The sequence below is a fragment of the Notamacropus eugenii genome, chromosome 4 (genome assembly GCF_028372415.1).
Source record: "Notamacropus eugenii isolate mMacEug1 chromosome 4, mMacEug1.pri_v2, whole genome shotgun sequence".
Lineage (NCBI taxonomy): Eukaryota > Metazoa > Chordata > Mammalia > Diprotodontia > Macropodidae > Notamacropus > Notamacropus eugenii.
The window spans coordinates 72051426-72073793 of record NC_092875.1 but is presented as its reverse complement, the minus strand read 5'-3'; the positions used below and the strand labels follow the sequence as shown (position 1 = coordinate 72073793).

Below are 22368 nucleotides of genomic sequence, written 5' to 3'. Positions count from 1 at the left end.
GGCAAGAATTATCTTGCTTTTGGTGAAGTCACCATCTAGTCACACACACTTGCTATCCAGCTTCAAAGGCAGAATGTCTAACCCCAAGCCCCAGTGCTCCTTTCGCTACACAGTGTTAAGTCTCCTCTAGAGGGGAGGAGAATTGCTACCACAGTCTATCTTCATATGCAAGCAGTGGGTAGTAGAAACAGCATGGGAGTTAGGGGCCGAAGACCTAGGTGTGAATTCTCACTCTGTTCTTTGCTACCTTAGTGCTCGTTTCTGTAATTCCTAGTTCCTCCTCAGAGTTCCTGGTTCAATAACAGATTCAATTGCAGGATGGCACACCCAGAAGTTAGTACCATTCTGTGGGCACTGCCCTCTGGGAGCAGCCTATGTGTTTTTAGCCACTGTGACCCAAGGAAGCTTGTCATGAAACCAGCCAGTAACAAAGGGTAGCCTGAACTGGTTTGGGTTAGAAAAAACTATTTGGCAGAATATGTGCAGTAACCATCTTTCTTTTGTGTAGAGATGGGGGACTATGAGTGTAGAATATTATATATGCTGTCAGATGGGTCTCTATGTGGGTTAGTTTTGCTTAACTAACTTAACTTTCTTTGCTGTAAGGGAAGGCTTGCAGAGGTGTGAAGGATATAAGGAAGAATATTCTACAAGTGAAAAACAAAAAGTATCCAAAAACTTAAAAAAAATATAAAGTTTAAAAAAAACCAAGGACACAAACAAGATGTGTGTGAATCACACAGATAAGCAGGCATGGGTGGAATGCAGTCTTCCTGACTGAGAGAAACATTCAGATCAATGTGACCACAGAAAGGGCTTGGTTCTTGATCAGTTTTCAAATACTTGCTGAGTGCCTACTGTGCACTTTTGGTTCTGCCTTCAAAGCTTGTCAAGGGATGAGATTCAGCAAATATGTTACCCCAAACCTAGAGTCAGAACCTGAAGAGCTAGAAAGGAACTTATTGATAGAGGCCAATCTTCTCATTTTACAGTTGGGGAAGCTGAGAACTTGGATGGGGAAGAGAGTCCTCCAACTGTGTAGTGACAGAACTGGCCTAGAACCCAGCTTTGCTAGCCCATCCAGGGCACTTTCCACTGTACCCCACTGTGGGAATGGATGCACTTTCCCTCAATGCATTCAATTCCTTTACTATCCCTTCCCCCAAGTTGTTCAGCACACATTTGTGAAGCATCTCTTAGATGCAAAGTTTTGTTTCATAAAGTCCTGGCATATATGGTACTTTGCATCTAGGAGATGCTTCATAAATGAGTGTTGAATGAATGGAGGAAGGCATAAGTCCTTACAGTCTACTGGAGGGACACTACCAGTGATATGCTTATAAATGTTTAACAACTGACTCTCCAGGAAAAAAAAAAGTTTGCAGAATACACTTTAAAGTTTAACTCGCAGTATTAACATTTCCTCCATCACTTGCTTAAGTTTAGATAATCCACAAAACAATAAAACAAGCTGTAAGCCTTGATTTGTGTCATTTGCCAACTTCCAATGCTCACACTAAAAATTTAACAATCAGTTCTTGTGAGCCAATTTGAGCCGGCTCCCACACAGCCCTGGACATTTACACAGACAAATAATTATGACTTATTTGGAGAGGCAAGAGAAAGCAGTGACAAACTAGGGAGAACAGGGAAGGTTTCCTGTAGGAGGTAGCCCCTCAGGTGAGACTGAAGAAAGCAGAGGGTTTCTAGGAGTAAGAGAGTGTTTCACACATGGGAGACGAAGGGACAGAGGCTGGAGATGAAACTCCATTTAAGGAAGAGCAGAAGGAGGGCAGTTTGGTTGGAATTTATAGTTTGTAAAAGGGAGGAATATGAAATGAACCTGGAATGAAATGGAAGTGAGGCTGGAGCCAGATTGTATCTTATTCTGGTTGTTCAACCCTCTTTTCTAAAAGGGTGATGTCTTGACTTGATGAATTACATTTAAGTGAGGCAGAGCTCAGAGAAGTCGTCAGCCTCACTATGTCTTCCAGAGTCATTGAGGTCCAGCGTGAGACAAAAGTCAAGACCATCTGGTGATGGCCCAGGATGCAGTGGATGACCTTGGCATCTTTGATGTCGGACCAAGTTCTAAGTTCCACAGGGCCTGCTTCAGGTACCTTCCTGGCTGATGGAATAAATTGTTCTCCTCTGCCCCGTACTGGGGACACATGCTAAGGCTAGACATGACTAGAGGGAGTCCTGAAGCTGGGAAGTTTCAGGTTCACATCTGTGCTTTAGGAAGATGATTTTGGCAGCTCTGTGGAAAAAGGATTTGGAAAGAGAAGAATCTGGAAACATTTTCCAAATGCCAGATCTTCTTGTGTTTATGTTGTCTCATGAGTCCAGGCCATGACTGGTCAGAAAAGGAATCCTGGTAGTCACTGGGTGAGAATGAGAAACTGAACCCCTTTCCACCATTCTGAGTGGATGTTTATGCCAGTGATCACCCGAGCAACAATCTGTATTTCTACAGAACTTTTAGATTTTCTCAGGTCCAGGAGGTCCAGGAGGTAGAATTCAGAGGGCCACCCAACACTGGTTAGTGAAAGGGTCTGTGAACTTGATAACTGTATTGCACTAGAAACCAATGTTTCCTTTGTAATCCTTTCCATTTTGTTTTGTGCATGAAAAGGGGTCCCTAGGCTTCCCTAGTCTGACTGCCAAAGAGGTCTGTAGGACAGAGAAAGGATGAAGACCCCCTGCTGTAGTCCAGCCCTGTCCTTTTTTCAGGAGGAACCTCAGAGGGAGAATAAGTGATCTACCCAAAGTCACACTGTAAGTGAAAGAAATTCAGGGCTTCTGACACTGAGGCTGGGGTTCTTTTCACTCCTGTCCTTGTTTTACAGAGCCCAGAGTACCTCCATACTCCCGAAGGCTGAGATTCAGACCCAGTTCTCTGAACTCCAAATTTAGACCCCTCCATCACACCACCACAGAGTATATTTTTATCCTCATTTTGAAAATGAGGGAGTAGGCCTAGAGCAGGCCCTTGCCACATAGCTAGGTAGTGATAAAACGTGGGATTTGGATGGAGGGCCTCTGATTCTAGGTCCAGCCCTCCTTTCACTATAATTAAGTGGTGAGAAGCCCTCCTTAGTCATCTAGACCCCCAGCCCAGCAGATAATAGGGACTCCTCTCTGACCCCCAAAGCTTGTTGTAGATTAGCCGGCTAATCAGAGTGGAGCCACCAAGAAACTTATTGTGCCCGTGCTTTTCACAACAGAATCATTTATGACTTTCTGGAAATGCAATGGTTAGTCAGCATTTCCTTTGATGTAAAAACATTGATTTTTAACAGTGTGAACCTTGGACAGCAGGCTGGCTCCCACTCCTAATAAAGAATACAGCGATAGCCTTGCCCATAGCTGGAAATGGGCCCATCAGGGCTCCTAACCAGGGACCAGTCATTGACGTAGCAGAGGAGGAGGAAGCACAACTCAGGCAGTTAGGCCCTTGGCAATGGCCTGGACTGCCTGGAGTCCGGCTCTGGCTTTGCTACTTTCTAACTGGGTGACTTTGGGCAAGTTCTCTGGTCCTCAGTTTTTCCCTCTGTAGGATCATATGTTTAGTACTAGAAGGCCTCCTGATATTATCACCTGGTCCAACTACTATTTTCCAGATGAGAACCGAGGACCCGGGAGGTTAAGGGTTGTTTGTTCAAGGTTACACCAACCGCAGACTTGATATTCAAACCAAAGAATAACATTCTTCTTATTCCTGGTCTAGTGATCATGTTGCTGGTTAGTCATTTTTCAGTGTCCCCTTCTTGGGGGTTTTCTTGGCAAAGATACTGGAATGTTTTGCCATTTCCTTCTCCAGATCAGTTTACAGATAAGGAAATTGAGGCAAACAGGGTTAATGATTTCCCCAGGGTCACACAGCTAGTAAGTGTCTGAATCTGGATTTGAACTCAGATCTTCCTGACTCCATACCCAAAGGTGCTCTGTCCACTCCACTACTAGTGCTTATGTCAGACTATAAAGTGAGAGGATAAGAGACTCTTTAAAGTGTTTGTAGAATGTAAGGGCAGGGAGCCTCATTTTTGTTTTTATATCTCCAGGGCTTAAGGGCACAGTGCCTGGTACATAAAACACTGATATATGCTTGTGAACTGATTATTCCTCTGTCATCCTGTGTTCTAAGGGCCCTCCCAGCCCTGACATCCTGTGTTCTAAGGCCCCTCCCAGCCTTGACATCCTCTGTTCTAAGGCCCCTCCCGGCCCCGACATCCTCTGTTCTAATGGCTGTTCTTGTTCTGGTCCTCTGCTCCTCATTCCCACAGTCCTCTCCATCACCTCCATTTTCTATTCTTTCCTCAGCAGCCCTTCCCACAGCTGTCCCCACCCCCCCGGATGCTCCAGGTCATTGCCAAACTTAGCATCTTATTTCCTTACAGCTGGACCTTTGTAATAAATAGCCCTTCATTAGTCTCATAGCCTCAGTATCACAGAGTTGGAAGGGACTTCGAAGACCATCTGGTCAAACCTAAAGCCATCCAAGGTTCCTCATGACATTATGATAATGATAACTAATGTTTGTAATGATGGTTTAAGGTTTACAAAGTTCTTTCCATATATAAGCTCATTTGATCCTTACAACATCCCTTGGTAAGGCAGGGGCTACTAGGTCCATTTTACAGATGAGGAAATGGAGGCCTAGAGTGACGTAAGTGACTTGTCCAGGGTCCAACAGATGGTAGGATTCAAACTCAGGTGTTCCTGATTCAAAATGTCACTACCCAGCTGCACTATCTAGTCAAGTCACTACCCTGCCTTTGCTGGAAGACCTCCAGGAAAGGGGGCCCTCACCTCGGCACACACCCCACCTACACACACATACATACACACACACTCTTACACACCCACCACAAAACTCAACCCCCTACGCCCTTCACATACATAGCCACCCATCAATCACCCACACCCACAGACGCCCATAGGCACACCTCAGGTGTTTACCAAAACCCTTGGGGCTCTTTGGCCATCCCAGGTGTTTCTTCCTCTCACCATATCCTTCCAGCCCCATCCCCACCCCCACCTGTCATCTCTGACAAACCACTTCTCTGATCAAAAATATTCAGCAGCTCCCAGTGCCTTCAAAAGATGAAAACTAGATTCCTCAGCCTGTCATTCAAGACCCTTCTCCATGGGGTCAGTACCATGCATCTCTCCTTGCACTAAACTAATGGGTCTACTACTTGAAAACATTCTGTGCTTGCCTGACCACCACCAGGTTCCTGTTAATGCCAGTTCAGAGGCCTCTGCTCCTCCTCCTTGTCACTGACTGAACAGCCAGTCTTCAGGACCTAGCTCAAATCATACAATCCTAACTTTCTGTGCCATTCACTAAGCTGACCCAGGATTCCTCATAACACCTCTTTCACCCTTGTCTACAAGTCTGGAAACATCTCCTGTTTTTACCTTTTTGGTGGCCTGGTGTCGAGTCTACAGTCAGGAAGGCCTGCTTCCTCATCCAACCTCAGATGATAACTAGATGGGTGACCCTGGTCAAGTCTCTTTATCTCTTTCTGCCCCAGTTTCCTCCTCTGTAAAATGGGGCTAAGAATAACACTGTCAAATGAGACAGTGTTTGTGAAGCAAACTTTGAAGCGCCATGCAGAAGTCAGCTACTCTATTCTGCCTCTTCCTAAATTTACATGGTTGGTCACCCCATGACTGTGAACCCCCTGAAAACAAAGACTGGGTCTTCTTTGCCTCTCCTTCTACCACTATGTAATAATGATAATTATAACAAATGTCTCTGAGAGACATTGTGGGTCAAGGGGAAGAGCCTTGGGGTTGGAGTTGGAGAACTTGAGTGGAAATCTGAGCTCCCTCACTTGTCTCAAGCAGCTTATATTTTACTTATAGGTGGGTATATGTGTGTATGTATGTGTGTGTGTGTGTGTGTGTGAGTGTGTGTGTTCTGGGCTCCCCAGGCACAGTCTGGGCAAGTCTATGGGCCCTTCCTCAGATTATGTTTTTAAATGCATAAAAATGAAATATATAGGATGACAAAAACAAATCAGAGCTTAGTGAAAATAGATGTATTTTTTCCCGTTCAAGTTCACAAACCTCCATAGACCCTTGTGGGTGCAGAGTCTGCAGACCCCAGGTTAAGAACCCTTGGATGAAGGGCAATAAGAATGTACAGAAATCAGGACTTTCCATGATATATTTCCAATTTCTCTCTACGTGCTTATAATTCCACTATATTCTTAATATTTTAGCAAGGTGAGCTACAGAAATGATACCAAGTAGAATATGACAGCAAAGGAGAGGTCCCAAGTGCTCTAGGAAAATGTGAAGAGGGAGGGATTCGAGTGGAGAGAAGTCAAGGTCCGGGAGCCAGCCAGATCAGGTGGGAGTTCTGACGTCACCAGCAGGTGAATGGGTCTATTTTCTCCTTGGAGCCTCCTTCTCCCCATCTAAAATGTGAGATGGGGGATGTCGCAATAGACAGGCTCAAATGTCTCTTCCAGCTCTGACATTCTATGATGGTGGCTTATAAAATGTTTGGGAAGCCAGCAGGGCAAGTATTACTGTCTCCATTTTAGACTGGAGGAACCAGGGACAATCTCAGAAGAGATTGGGTGACCTCCCTACAGTCAGTCACACAGCTAGTTAAATGGGATTGGAAACCAGGGCTCCAGACCCCAAGCCCAGAGCTCTTTACACCACAAGCCCGCAGAGACACACAGAAGGTGTCTGTTTGGACAGATTGCAAGAGCTCCATGACTCAAGGGTTCAACTGAGGCAGGCCCCTCTTTCTTGGTCCCCTCAGGGCCCAGTTGGGGAGTTGAGACGGGGGCAAAGGGAAGCATCCTTTTCACTTTTCCCTGCTTGGAGACTGGGGGAGGAGAAGGCCTAGCCATTCCATAAATCAGGGGCCATCCCTGCCCCAGTCCCTCATGCCCCCGCCCATGAAAATCCTCCTAGTTCACACTGTAGGAAGAGGGAGGCATGTACAATGACCACGTGGGCCGCCTTCTGCTCTCCAGATATCCTGCGTTACTGGGCTGTAACAAAGTGCACCTTTGTCTGAGTCCCGGAGCTTAGTTATTCCTGCTACCCTCTCTGCCTTCCTGAAGAGGGCTGGATGGGGATTGCACACCGTGACCCTCTGCTCAAGGCAGACCATATTTTCCTCTCCAGCACTCCCCTGCCAGACAGCTTCCCGTGGCTCCTTACTGCCAAATAAAATCCAAACTTTGAAGCCTGCTTTTGGAGGTCCTCTGCAATTCAACCCCACCCTAATGCTCTAGCCCAATGTCCCCTACTTTCCCAGCATGAAAATGTGGAAAAAACCACTGAAACCTGGGTGTAAACTCTCATACCTATTAGCTGTATAATCCTGGCTAAATCATTCTACTTTGCAAAGGTTCAGTTACCTCATCTGTAAAATAGGGATGATAATCCTTACACTACACCCCTCACAGGATTATTACAAGGAAGACATTCTGTAAACTTTAAAGCGCTAGAGACATATGAGGTGTTTCTTTAATATTTTATAATAATTACATAATTATAACAACTCTCATTTACTTTGTGACTTTTAAGATTTACAAAGCACTGTTTGCATGTTATCTCACGTATCATCACCCCCTCTGAGATAGCTAGTACATTTTTACATTTTACAGATGAGGAAACCGTGGCATCCAGAGGGGAAGTGATTTGCCCGGGTTACATAATTAGTAAGTGGGAAAGATAGACCTTAATGGAGATTCCAGGACTCCAAATGTAGCATTCTTTTCTGTATGTTCATCCTTCGTTGCCGAAGAAGACCACGCCATCAGAGAAATGATGACATGACTTGCACTTGACTTTGTTTTGAGTGAGGGAGAGCTGTGCAGGTCACCAGCCTCACTTCTCCTCCAGAGCCATCTGAATCCAGTGACCAGATATTCATCAGGATGACTGGAGATGACCCAGGATGAAGCAATTGGGGTTAAGTGACTTGCCCAAGGTCACATAGCTAGTGAGTGTCAAGCGTCTGAGGTGAGATTTGAACTCAGGTCCTCCCAACTCCTGCATTAATGCTCTGTCCACTGCACCACCTAGCTGCCCAGCATTCTTTTCTAATCTGACCTCAAATATTTATTAGTTGTGTGACCCTAGGCAAGTCACTTCACCTCTGTTTGCCTCAGTTTTCTCAACTGTGAAATGGAGATCATAATAGCACCTTTGTTGCAAGGTTGTTGTGAGGAACAAATGAGATAACATCTGTAAAATGCATAGTGCCTGGCACATAGTAGGCACTTAATAAGTTGTTCCTTGAGCCTGGCATGCCACACTTTTCCATCCTCCCTTTCACGGGCTGAGCCGGCCCTCTTAGGACTAATGTTCTACAATGATGCTCAGCAGCTACAGCCCAGGCCCTTGCAAGCAATGTTACTGAAGCATATACGACATCGGTGGAGCGTGGCCACTTACCCATCTGGGAACCTGGGATCTGGAGGCTGATCTGTCATCACCTGCCCAGTGAGGATGGATGTCCCAACCCTGACAGTCTCCCACCATGCATGAAGACAGGTTCTACTCTGGGAGGACTGTGGAGTGCCTGTCAATTATGACTGAGCCCCCAGGAAGATGGGGCCATGGCTTCTACCAAGAGCCCTTTCTCTATCACTGAGCCAGGGCAGGGCTTGGGGGTTGGGCTGGATTTGGAGACTTCCTCACCCCTGAACCTACTTCTGTGTGGGGTATGTGAAAATGATATTTACTCTGGCCTGCTTCACTGCAGGATCTGAAAAAAACAACGGTAGCTCCTATCCGGTGACTGCCCAGATAACAGGCATCTGGCTAGCCAGGACCTGATCCAGGGTCAGGGCCTCTCACACGTGGCCCAACCAGAAGCCAAAGGCATGTGTCACAGGAAGGATATCTTCTGGGTATCATTGGCCGCCATGTTGGAACGAGGCAAAGTGCCAAGTGTGAGTCCAGGCAGTGTCCAGAGGACCCTGACCCCTCTGTCCACCCCAATCTCCTTGCCGGCTCCTCCCCTTCTTCCCTGGTGTTTGAAGAGAATCCAGACTTCTGCCCTCCGTCATCACAGCCCCCCTTCTGTGGGAGCCTGACTTCCCCCATTCTGTGGCTAGACAACTCCCACTTCCTCTTCCCTCTGAATCCCTGTGATTCACTGCCATCTGAGGCAAAAATCCTTGGCTGCTACCACTGTCGGATCTCTCATCACCATCTAGCTCAGCCTTCCCTCTACCCAGTCCCCAGCCTCCTCTGCTCAGTCACTTACAAACTCTCCTCTATTCTAGACCTCTTCCTCACCCTCTTCTACTTTTTCAGGGAATCATGGCACAGCGATAAGAACATTAGATTTTTTGAGCCAAAGAACTTGGGTTCAAATCCTGACTTTGCTCACTATTGCTCTGTGACCCTGGACAAATAAACCTGGCAGGGTCTCAGTTTCCTTAACTGTAAAATGGGAGGTGGGGTAACATTGGACTAGATAATTTCAAAGATCCCTTTCCGCTCTCATCTATTTCTTCCTGTATTTACTGGCTCCAACATAGGTGTTCCTCCTTTCATCATATGCTTCCCTCAGCCTCCCACCATCTTGGACCAAGAGGAGGAAGAGAAGGCACTCTGAGATCTTCAATTGTCACTCTAGACTTTCTCTCTGCCACCATCATTACATGACAGCCTCTCCTTTAAGGCTCGCTGCATAGACCACTCACCCCAGGTCCTTGCTGCAATCCTCCCTTTCTTCAGAAGCTCAGTATCTGGTCCACAGTCTTCCTCTCCAACCTCCCCCCTCCCTCATCCTTGGAGAGTTCCACAGACCTATTAATAGCCACCTTGACATCACCCATGCCTGGGCTACATCCACCACCCTGCACTTCCAAAGTCCTCTTCCATCTCTACTTCACTCTTTTTAAACGAGGGGTCCATAATCTGTGTGTGTGTCTTATGGAAGTTTTGTGTAACCTGTGGACCCCTTCTCAGAATAAAGTCTTTAAATATGTAAAATATGTAAAATTACAAAGGAAACCAAATATATTGAAATACATTAAAACCAAGTCCATAGACCACAAGTTAAGAACTCCTGAACTAAACCTATTCTTTGACTTTATAGTGACCTTCAGTCCCATCATCCTTCCTTATTCTACCAATTTAACCCCCATGCTCCAGTTTCACTTTCTTCCTTCCAGTCTGACCAGTTCAATCATTCCTCCAATCCCGCTTGAACTCTTCCTGCCTCATCTTACGGCCCCTTACACTTTGTCAGACCCCAGCCCTGGGTTGTCCCCACTATCTGCTTTGTCCACTGCTACCCACTCTCTGGTGAATGCCCCTGCAGGAAGTGGCAACTTTTATTGTTGCCAAGAGATAGCTGTGCCAACTCCAAACTCTAAAAATTTATCTGATTTCAACTGTTGAGAGTCATTCTTTTATCTCTCCCTGATTTTTCTCTTCAACTCCCTGCAGCAATTTTTCCCAACCTCTTCTCTCTATAACCCCTCAAAACTATCACTTCCCCCATTTCTCTTTGAGGAGGACCTACCTTACTTCCACTTTGCTGAGAAAACGAAGGTCATCCACGATGAACACTCTCTTTTCCCTTATTCCCCCACCTCCAACCCCTCCAATCATCCCCTGTTCTCTCCTCCTTTGTCCCAGCCTGTGAGATTGTGGTGGACTGGCTTCTGGACAGAACAAACAAATATTTGTGACCCCTGATCCCAGCTCTTCCAGTCTGCTGTGGGAGCCTACCCTTCCAACATCTTCCTTTCTCTCATCTCCAATCTTTCCTTATCTCTTGGCTTGACATCCCCACGTACCTCAGTCTTCTACATTCTTTCCGAAACAACAGACCTTCACTTGACCCTTCCATCCTTCTCCAGAGCATCCTATAGCTTTTCCTTTTATAGCTGGATGCCTAGAAGAATCCACTTGTGAGCTCCCCTTCCTTACCATCCACTCATTTCTCAGTATCTCCTAGTCTGGCTTCCTACACAAGTGATGAACTAAAACTGCTCCCTCCCAAGGCTCTCTTGACGGCCAAATCCAAGGGCTTTTCTTAAGTCTTTGTGCTCTTTGACCGCCCTTATCTTTGACCACTCTCAAGCGCTCCCCCATCCTGTATTTTCCCTCTTCTTCTGACTTCTGAGATACTGTACCCTCCGCATTCTTCTTACCTCTGACTTTTCCTCCTCCATCTCCCTTGCCATATCACCATCCATTTCTACTTCCTAACGGTAAAAGTCCCCCAAAGGTCTCTTCTGGATCATTTTTTCTTCTCTCGCTGTACTATTTCTTGGCAGTTTCTCTGCTCCTGTGGGTTCAATGATTGCTTCTAGGCAGATAACTATCAAATTTATTTATCTAACCCTCAACTCTCTTGAACTCCAATGATGTATCACCAATGTGCTTGCTACACATCTCAATCTGCAGCAGCTGAAATTCAATATGCCCCAAATGGAATTCATTATCTTCCCTTCTGAAACCTATTCTCCTCCAGACTTACCTATTTCTGTCCAAGGTAGTGCCATCTCTCCCTGGTGGCCTAGATTCACAAGTCTATAACCTTCCTCTTCCTCACCCGCTCTATCCAACCAGTTGCCAGATCTTGCCAATTCTCTGTCCACAGCATCTCTCACATCTGACTCCTCTCCGTTTCTATGGCTACATCCCTCATTGAAGCCTTCATCACCTCTACTCACTGATCTCCCAGAGAAGTCTCTTTCCCTACTTAAGAAGTTTCAATGTCTTTCTATCGCCTTCAGGGCAAAATACAGCTTCCTCAGCTTGGTATTGAAGGAACTTCAGAGTGTGGCTTGACCCCTCCTCTCCAATCTTATTTCATATCACTCCCCTTCATGAATTCTTCATTCCAGTCAAACTGTTCTGCAACCCATTTCAGGGGTGGGGAACCTGCAGCCTTAAAGCCACAGGTGGCCTTCTGGGTGGTTAAATGTGGCTTTTTGACCAAATCCAAACTGTAAAATTGTAAATTGTAAAATCTGTAGAAGATTGTAAAATTTGGATTCAGTTAAAAGGCCACACTTAAGGATCCGGAAAGCCACATGTGTCTCAAGGCCACAGGTTCCCTGCCCCTGAGCTATTCCTTTAACTAATTTCCTTACTCCACCTCCATGTCTTTGTAAGGGCTGTGACCCATGCCTAGAATGTTCTCCTTCTCCATTTCCACATCTTAGAACAAAAGGAGACCTAGAAATAACTAAGAAGCCAACTTGAAAGGTGTCAATAAAACTTTTTAAAAAAAAATCAAATGAAATCCTTTAAAGTGCTTTAGAGTGGTTATAGAATTCCCTTCAAGGCTCAGTGAAGGTGCTGAAATCTGTGGCTCTTCCCCTCCCCCTCCACCCCACCTCAGCTCCCAGTTGTGATCATTTTCTCCCTAGGGTCATAGATTTATAGCTGGGAGGGACTATAGAGGTCATTAAGTCTAGGCCCCTCATTTTAGAGAGCAAGAAACTGGCAGCTAGATGATACAGTGGATATAGCTCTAGGCCTGGGGCCAGGAAGACCCAAGTTCAAATCCAACCTCAGATACTTATTATGTGACTGACCCTTGGTCAAGTTACTTGAACTGTCTCAGTTTCCTCATTTGTAAAATGGGGATAATAACAGCACCTATCTCCCAGTGTTGCTTGAGGAGCAAATGAGATATCTATAAAGTGCTTAGCAGAGTGTACTTGCATAGAGTAGATGTTATATAGATGTTAGTCATTATTATTAAGAACCTGTGGTCTAGAGCTTCTCAAAGTAGCTGAGCAGAGCTGAGATAACTTAGGTTTGCTTCTCTGTGCATGTTCACACATTAAGATTATAATCAACCAGAGGGCAGGAAGTCTTCTGTTTTTGTCTCAGCAACTCTAGTGTCTAGAGCACATAGTAGGCACTTTAATAAATGCTTGATGAAATGGATGGAAGTCCACTTGTTATTTTGGCTCCACTGTTCTTTAGGTGGTACAATTCAGGTTAGAAGGAAAGGTCAGTCCTATGGGCCTTTACCCAGACATCTTTTGTCCCCTAACTCAGCTCAACCTTGCTCATCCAAGCTCATCTTTCCAGGATGCCAGGCTAGACAGGGTTTAAGGAGGGCCCCAGAGAGTATATTCAGCTTTCTTATCAACCTGTGCTTTAATAGAAATGGTACTGGACATGTCCTTAGAGAACCAGCTGGGTGACACCCCTTCTCTGATCCCTACTTTTCACATCTGTGAAATGGTTCAAAATTCTATGATCTCCCCTTTCCTCCCTCCCACCCCACCCCCATTCCCCATCCCATTGTTCTATCCAGAAACTCCTTATCAACAAGCGGAGATGTTTCTGGTCTCTGGGGAGCCAGCAAGAGCCCAGAATAAACCAGCAGCTTCCTTCCTGTTCCAGTATGCTGCCTATGTTTCCACCTTAGAGAATCATTCTACAACGCAAGCTTCGGCAGCCAAGGAAGCACCAGAGACTCAGGGGGCATGAACCAGAGCCACCCTCCTCCACCAACACCCACACAGACCAGTCAATTTTTAGCGAAAGTCAGACCTGGAAGTTGCTTTGTACAGTATCTGAGGTGCCTGGCCTGGGCTCTCTTGTGCCAAATTCTGACTGTCATGAACCTGACCCCAGACTGGACCTCAGATAGTCACCCATCTCACCACTGACCTTTGTGCTGGAAGATTGAGGGAGAAAGGATGGAAGTTCATTGCCACCCATTGCCACTGCTAGACACTCAGCTCCAATCCTGTAGCCCATTTAAGGTAGGGGTCACCTCCTTCTACCAGGATCCACCCAAGTACAAAAGATGTGAATTTCAATCTTGGATCCTCACAGGTGACCAGATACTCCCATTGCATTGAATTCCACATCTCTATTTCCTTCTTAATGCCTCTGCAGTCAATTTTCCTTATTTGCTGATTGGTCAAGCTCTTTGGTGGAGGAGGTGCTAAGCTAAGGGAGGGTTCCAGCCAAGTTTAAAGATTAGGTTGATCAGGCTGATAACTACAAAGTGGAACTGATCAAGAGATGCCTTACTATCCCTGCTGCATCCCCCATCAGAGCTTCTTGCCTCAAACTTTATAGGGCCACAAAACATAGATCATGAGAGCTGGGAGGGGTATTAGAACACAGAACCTAGATGTCATAGAACCTCAGAGCCAGAAGGCAACCTTGCTTGGCCATCAGGTCAAACCAATGCCTGAACAGGGATCTCTTCTGAAACATCTCTGCCAAGGGAAGGTCCAGCTTCTGACCAAAGACTTCCAGTGACAGGAAGGGACCTCACTAGATTAGAAGCTCCCTTAGGGCAGGGACTGAGTCCTATGTCTCTCACTATGACCACTTAGCACAGTGTTCTGTCCAAGGTCACATGATGAATCAATGGCTGAAGTGAAACCAAAGCCTTTAGGGTTCAAGTTCAATGCTTCTGGCTGGGATTGGCTGAAAGCAGGAATGAGATGTGGAGGAACTGGAGGGACGTTAACACAGAATGAAAAGAAATACTGATCAGGGTCTGGGTAGCCTAAGGATAATAAATAATAATAATATTAATAACAACTAACATTTATATTGTACCTACTAAGTGCCAAGCACATGCTAAGCATTTTACAATTATTTTCTCATTGGATCCTCACAACCCTGGGATGTGGGTGCTATTATTATCTCCATTTTACAGTTGAGGAAACTGAGGCAAGCAGAGGTTAAATGACTTGCCCAGGGTCACATAGCTAGCATCTGTGCTCTACTGCAACACCTCGCTGCCCAGACAAGCCTTGCCTTCCTCACAGCTGGGTCACTGATGGTCCTGCACTCAGAAACTAGACCAAATCATGCTCCTAATCATGGCAGAGTGTGGCAGACCTGAGAGGGAGGGTCCCCTATTTTTTTTTACCACACCACTGTCATGCCTTGGGGTACAGTTCACATGTCAACAAACCAGAGCAAACAAGACTATCTTCAGTTAAACTCCCTGGGCCTCCGTTTTCTCACCTGTAAAATGAGGCAGTTGAATTAAATGGGCTCTGAAGTCTCTTCCAGTTCTAGATCAGTTATCCACAAGATTACAGTCCAGACACTGTGTCTGGAGTCATTGGTTGTTGTATATAGACAGACCCTGCTGCTCTCCATCCTTGTTTCTAGTCTTGGGTCATTTCTGTGCCTCACGTGGAATCTAAGTCTAGCCCACACTTAGTTCTTGGTTTTTACTCTTGCCTGGACCTCCAGTGCTGACTCTGGCCCTAACCAGTGAATCTGGACACCATGACCTACCTTTTTCAGGCTTTGCTACTGCCTTGGCCTGGGCTTCTGAACCCCCCACCTGCTCTGTTCCTTAAGTCACCATTCTCATCTTATCCTCGACATAGGCCTCTGAATGGTCACTCTAGCCAGTCCTACCCTTTGGGCTGCACTCCTCCCTGGACCAACTGGGCCTCTGGACTCTCCAGCTTTGACCACAGGACTCAAGGTAAGGTATATGTGCCTTCTCCAATGCCACAGAACTAGCCACAATCTCCGTACTGACCATTAGCCTGACAATGTTCCAGCTGAGGAACCTGATTGGTCCTGGTACCTGGTGGTTCCAGGTTACCATGCCAAGAACTTTTCTCAGGAAAACTCTTCAAGAAAAACAGGGCCTGAACCTATCCTTGGGTACCCACTTTCATTTTATTGTGCTTCACAGATACTGCTTTTTTTAAAAAAAAAAATAAGGTTTGTGGCAATCCTGTGTTGGACAAATGTATTAGTACCATTTCACCAATAACGTGCTCACATCATGTTTCTGTGTCACATTTTGGTAATTCTCACAATATTTCCAACTTTTGCCTTATTATTATATCTGTTAGGGTGATCTGTCATCAGGGATCTTTGACGTTACTATCATCATTGTTTTGGGAGGCCACGAACCATGCCCACGTAAGACAGAGAACACAACTGAGAAATGTGTGTGTTCCGACTGCCCCACCAGCCAGCTGTCCTCTCTGCCTATTCCCTGAGACACAATATTGAAATGAGGCCAATTAATAACCCTACACTGGTCTTTCAGTGTTCAAGTGAAAGGAAGAGTCAATTGATGAGGCAAATTTCACTGCTGTCTTACTTTAAGAAATTGCCAGAGCACCCCAACCACTACCCTGACCAGTCAGTAGCCACCAACATCGAGACAAGCCTCCGCCAGCAAAAGAGATTACAGCTTGCTGAAGGCTCGGGCGATGGTTAGCATTTTTTATCAATAAAGTATTTTTAATTAAGGTATGTACATTGTCTTTTTAGACATAATACCTCTGTACAATTAATAGACCACAGTATAGTATAAACATAACTTTAATATGTACTAGGAAACCAAAAAATTTGTGTGACTCTTTATTACAATATTCCCTTTATTTCCATGGTCTGGAACCAAATCCGCAATATCTCCAAGGTATGCCTGTACTGGTAAGTGCCCTGCTCTGAACCTCACATTCCTAGCATTCAGTACAAGGGCAGCTTTCATCTGGTAGACAGCCTCCCTCCTTCTTTCTTTCCTTCTGCCCCCCTTTCCCTCTCTCCTTCCTTCCCTCCCTCCCTTCTTTCCTCCCTCCCTTCCTTTCTTTTTTCTCTCTCCTTCCTTCCCTTCCTTCCTTCCTCCTTCCCTCCCTCCCTCCCTCCTTCCTTCCTTCCTTCCTTCCTTCCTTCCTTCCTTCCTTCCTTCCTTCCTTCCTTCCTTCCTTCCTTCCCTCCTTCTTTCCTCAACCCCTACTTACTGTGCATGCACCTGGCCCCTTGGATTTCTGTGACTATGCTGAGAAGGAGACCTCATGGAGTGAACCAGACAGAATCCTTGGCCCCAGGGAGCTCCCCCTCTTAGAATATAGACCATCTGCCCTGGAAGGGGCTCTAATGCTATGACTTCCACACGTCAAGGATTGGAGATTGGAGGCTCCAGTCTCCTTGTGCTCATCATGGCTTTCTCCATTACCCTTTGGGTAACCAATCACTTGGATTCCTTGGCAAAGGAATCAACTTCACACATATTTGGTGAGGGAGACAAGGCTAAAAAAAAAAGTTCTGGGGTTTTTGTGCAAAGCAGGCTCAGTATACTGGTTGATAAGCCAGCCAAAAAACTCATTGTGATCTTGGACAGCGTTGAGAGGCATGGTGTCCAGGACTGGGGAAGATGTCCCCAGTCAGACCACATCTGGAAGCTCCTATTCAGTTTTAGGTGATGTACCTTAAGAGGAAAACCCAACAACAAAACTTTATTAAGTGAGAGTATCTAGGAAAGTGACCAGGATGGTGAAGGGGAGAACAGAGGGTAGGGAAAGTGTGGCATAGTGAATAGGGGAGTGAGCTTTCATCAGCTTCAAGACCTGGGTTGGAATCTAGCCGTTGACACTGATTAGCGGTGTGACAATAAATGGGTTACTTAGACCTGAACCTCAGTTTCTTTAGCTGTGAAATGGGAATAATAAATCCTGTAGTATCTGCCTTACATGGTAGTTGTGAGGGTCAAATGAAAAAAAGTATGTAAATTGCTTTTGTGAATTGTAAAAGCAAGATGTAGTCACCAATTATGATTGATTATCATTATCAATCATTGTGATTATAAGGGGAAGGCAGGATCATCACAGAACTGACTGCTTCAAGGATCCACGATTTCCTTTGGTCATAGCTCCAGTTCAGCAATGCTCACCGGTTTAGTTGTATCTGACTCTTGGTGACCCTATTTGGGGTTTTCTTGGCAGAGATACTGCAGTGGTTTGCCATTCTCTTCTCCAGCTCATTATACAGATGAGGAAAACTGAGGTAAACAGTTAAATGACCTGCCCAAGGTCACACAGCTAGTAAGTACCTGGGGACACATTTGAACTCAGGAAGATGAGACTTCTTAATTCTAGACCCAGTGCTCTATCCACTGTGCCACCTAGCTGCCTGCTCATGAGAGTTAAGGTTAAGATATCTGTCACCTTGGACCCAGTCTGGGGGTGAGTCTTGTTGCACTTAGTCAGCCTCCTCCTCAAATGACAGATTCATAGGCCATGGCTGGGCAGTACCAGAAGCCTTTCTGGGGTGGTGGGACTTGCCAGGACCTGGGCTTATCTGACACAGCTTTCAAGAGTCATCTCCGTGCCAGGGTGAGACTTGGGGCAAAACTTGGATAATAATAACTCACATTTCTTTAGTACTAAAATACATTTAGAGTGCTTTCCTCCCAAACTTCAGTAAAGGAGAAGGCTGCAAACATGATCATTCCCATTTTGCAGATAAGGAAACTGAAGCTCACAGAAATGAGATGACACTCAGGAGAGCACCCCAGCTAATTAAGTATCCGAAATTGGGACTGGAGCTCAAGATTTCTGACTCCAGCATTACTTCTATTACTTTCGTCTTATTCAACTGTTTCATTTTGTAGATGGGGAAACAGAGGCCCAGAGAGGGAGGTGACTTATCCAAGTTCACGCCACAAATCAATGGCAGAGCCAGGACTAGTACACAAGGTGTCCACCCCTGGGGCCAAAGAAGGGGATGCTATCTGTTCTGCCCCCAGAGGGGCAGGCAGCCTGCTCCCCCATTTAATGAATATTTCACGCCGTAATCCAAAGACCTTAAATTATTAATGGGTTAGTGCAGCAGGGTGGGGGAGGCCTGAAGAGATGGCACTGCTAGGCCAGTCTCTGACCACTTCCAATCAAATTCACTCTGCTGCCCCCCCCCCCCCCCAAATACTCTGGCTCCAAGCTGGTCCCTCTTTCCAGGGTGACTCAGCCCCTTGTCTTTTTTCTTTCTGCACTATCAGGTAAAGTATGACCACAAGAGCTCCTATCAAGGCCAACTGAGGTAAAGGCCAGCAGATCGGCACTGGGTATGGCCCTCGCTCCAATGGACCCAAAGTGGTCCTGGAGTGTCAGGTCAGCTGTACCTATCCCAGCCCCACTGTGTTAGCCTAGGATTTGGTTAGTTTCCCCACCTCCCAGCCCTACTGCCTGGCCTAAAGCCTGGAGTCAAACTGAATTGAACTTCCACACTCTTCTCTGGATCTGTGCAGGCCACATTTCCACACCCTCATCTCTGCCCACTGAAACATCTCCCATCCTTCAAGGCCCAGCCCTGGTGCCCTCTCCTCCATGAAGACTTCTTGGGTCCTCACAGCAGAAAGTGATGTCCTTCTCTTTGAATTCTCGCTGGGCCATGTATCTTACTTCCTCATAGTCCCCAAACATGCCTCTATCACTCATAGGCCACTTGAAGTCAGGGATCATTTCATGGCATTTTTGTATGCCCCCATGCTATGCATGGTAGGTGCTCTATCTACATTTGCAGAACCCAATCGGATTGGTTCAGAGTCAGACACCCCTTTCCAATAGCAGAGCAAAAGTTAGGCAGTCACAGTGGCAAAGCTTGAAGGCCTAGAATGAATCAAGATACCCAGAGTTCAAATCCCACTTCAGACACTCACTATCTGTGGGGGGTTGAGCAGCACTACTTACTGCTCTGAGCCTCAGTTTTCTCATCTGTAAAATAGGGATAATAATAGCACCATTTAATTCCTCAGAGAGCTAAGACCATACATTGCAGAGCAGAGGCCAGACTGCATGGGTGGAGAGAATTTCTTCCCTGGGAGTTTCTTTTTTAACCAATGAAATCACAGATCTAGTAAAAAAAAAAATAGTACCTAACTTATGGAATTGATCTAAGGATCAAATGAGATAATGTATATAAGGACTATGGAAATGAAAACTTATTATTAAGAATCCTGTTTAGACAGTCCAACCCTCTCAGCTTACAGATTGGGAGAGTGAGGCTTGGAGAGGAAGTAATCTGTACAAAGTCACAAAGCAAATAAAGGGAGGACTGAGGTTCCTTCTTCTTCCATCACCCTTTCCACTATACCACACTGAAGGGAGGGTTATCTCACTAGGAGGGGTTTTATTTCAGATTGGGAGAGTGAGGCTTGGAGAGGAAGTAATCTGTCCAAAGTCACAAAGCAAATAAAGGTGGGACTGAGGTTCCTTCTTTTTCCATTACCCTTTCCACTATACCACACTGAAGGGAGGGTTATCTCACTAGGAGGGGTTTTATCACAAGGCATGGGGTCTCATTAAAAAGCCTTCCCCCTCCAACTCCCAAGTTCATCAGAGGTATAGAGAAGGCCAAAGGGGATCTCTGCCACTTGTTCCCATCATTCCTGGGGCAAGAGGACCGGCTCTGACCAATGTGAAGAATTCTAGGGCTATGTTGGAGCCAAAAGGTTTTTAGTGTGAGCATTTATTTACTCCCCGGAAATCAGAAAATCCTACAAATCAGAGTTTGATCTATTGTTTCATTGATTGTCTAGACTTAAGAAAATGATGGAGAAAATGTTAATAATGTGTGTCATGAACACATTTTCCCTCCCAGAGAGCTGCTTGTTAAACATTTTACTAGCACACCACTGGACAACTCTCTAAAGACCCCTGCCAGACTCTGCTTTGCTCTTGTAGCAAGCAGCTCACACATGTCCTATTTTCTCACCAGTACCCTACTGTGGAATAGCTGAGGGATCTGGACCTTACTGCTTATGGACTTACCAGCTCTATGGCATCTGTCAAGTCATTCCTCCCCCTCTGTCCCACCCCTCCCCCTCAAGGTCCCTCCTTTAAACCTATTGATTGGCTTGTTTTAGGCCAAAGAAACTTTCACAATAATGAATGCTAGTTTAAGGACTTCCAAAAAGGGGAAAGCCCAGAGTCAGCTTGGTGGCACAGTGGATAGAGCTCTGGGTCTAGAGTCAGGAAGACTTGAGTCCAATCTGGCCTCAGACACTGTGTCTGAGCTCTGTGACCCTGGGCAAGTCATTAAACCCTGTTTCCTCGTCTGTAAAATGAGCTGGAGAAGGAAATGGCAAACCACTCCAATATTTCTGTCAAGCAAATCCAAAAAGGGGTCACAGAGAGTCAGACAACTGAAAACGACTAAGCAACAAAAATCTGTAAGGCCCTTAGCATAGTGCCCGACACATGGTAGGTGTTTAATAAAGTCTGGTCTTTTTTAGTTCTGACACTTATTCAGCATTCAGAGGAGGAAGAGAGCACCCATTTTAGGGACAGGAGCAGAGTAGGGGGCTCTGTTTGTCCCCTTTCCTTCTACCACAGGTACCAGAAGGATCCCCAGCATGCAGATCTCTTATAAAACATAGGAGAATCTCTTTTCATCTGAAATGTATTTTTTCCAGGGAGAATCCTTACAGTCATTTCCATACATTCTCCCTTATTACCAAACTATTTTTACCCAATGGGGAAAGTAAATGAAAATCTACTGGGCCGGTGGAGTAAGAGCCCTTTAGGCCGAAGACTGGAGACGTATTGGACCAAGTATGTATCCCACAGAAGTCCTAGGGGCCAGAGTACACAGGGAAGGCATTCCCAGGAAAGGCAGGCCTAGGAGTCAGGAAGCCCCAGTTTTAAACCTGACTCTGGCATTGGTTTAATGGATGACTTTGGAAAAGTCATACCCCTTTTCAGTGCCTCAGCTTACCCATCTGTAAAATGGGTACAGAGATCACCAGAGGTGGAAGAGCCTTTATAGACCATCTAATGACCAGGAATCCTTAACTTGTGGATCTGTGAATTTGTTTTTTAAAAATGCATATTTTGGTAACAATTTCAATAGATTTAGTTTCCTTTCTAATCCAATGTATTCTATCTTATGCACTGATTTTGAGAAGGGGTCCACAGACTGATGACCAAAGGGGATCTAAGGCCACAAGAAGGTTAGGCACCCTTGGGGCTAATCCATACCCTTCATTTTACAGATAGGGAAACAGAGACCCAGTGAGGAGAAACAGCTTTCCTGGGCTCATGCACAGAGCCAGGAGCAGGGGAGGCATCCTGATTCCCAGTCTAGGGTCCTTTCTGTAACATCATTGCTTCTCCTACTTAACAGCCTCCCCACGCCCAGGCCTCATCCACACTCACCTGAAGCAGGTCCACACTCATCTGAGGAATGTTCCCGGCCCCTGGCCCTGAGAGGACAGCAAGTGTCGGGGGACTCCTGGGGACAGAGGGGCTCTAGCTGGGGGGTAATCGGGGAAACAGCCCCAATGTTTGGATGACTCCTGGCGTTCTGTCCAGGCAACAGGTATTTGTTCTTTGTCGTTGCCATAGGCACGGCAGGCAGGGGCCCGGTTACACCTTTGCCGGCCCCTCCTCCAACATCTCCCAGCTGCTCCCTAACGTGTCAGGGCATTTCTTGTTTGTTCATTGGCTAGCCAGGAGCTGAAAGTCAGCAGGGTCTCCCTTTTCAGTTTTTTTCAAGCTCCAGGGATGATAGCACCTTGGCCAGCAAGGTAGGGGGCAGTTTGCCTCCAGGGCCCTGGTTCCCCAGATTCTGTTTCTACTGGCCTCCCTGGGTCTAAGGAATGTGCTTCTGAAGGCC

The 22368-nt window shown here is 46.0% G+C and overlaps 1 protein-coding gene across 3 annotated transcripts in view; it reads right to left on the bottom strand.

Moving 5' to 3' along the window:
* The window catches only part of TNFAIP8L1 (TNF alpha induced protein 8 like 1), a 30769-nt gene that overhangs the window by 4038 nt on the left and 4363 nt on the right, over positions 1 to 22368 (bottom strand). The window contains exon 1 of one of the 3 annotated variants that reach the window (XM_072601852.1): positions 21909 to 22322. The exons of 1 other annotated variant lie outside the window; for it this stretch is intronic. In XM_072601852.1, coding sequence (XP_072457953.1) covers positions 21909 to 22095 — 187 coding nt within the window. In that variant the 5' untranslated portion in view covers positions 22096 to 22322. Of the gene's footprint in view, positions 1 to 8436; positions 8659 to 21908; positions 22323 to 22368 lie in introns of those variants that run through there. One more of the 3 variants, XM_072601853.1, reaches the window with a different exon arrangement.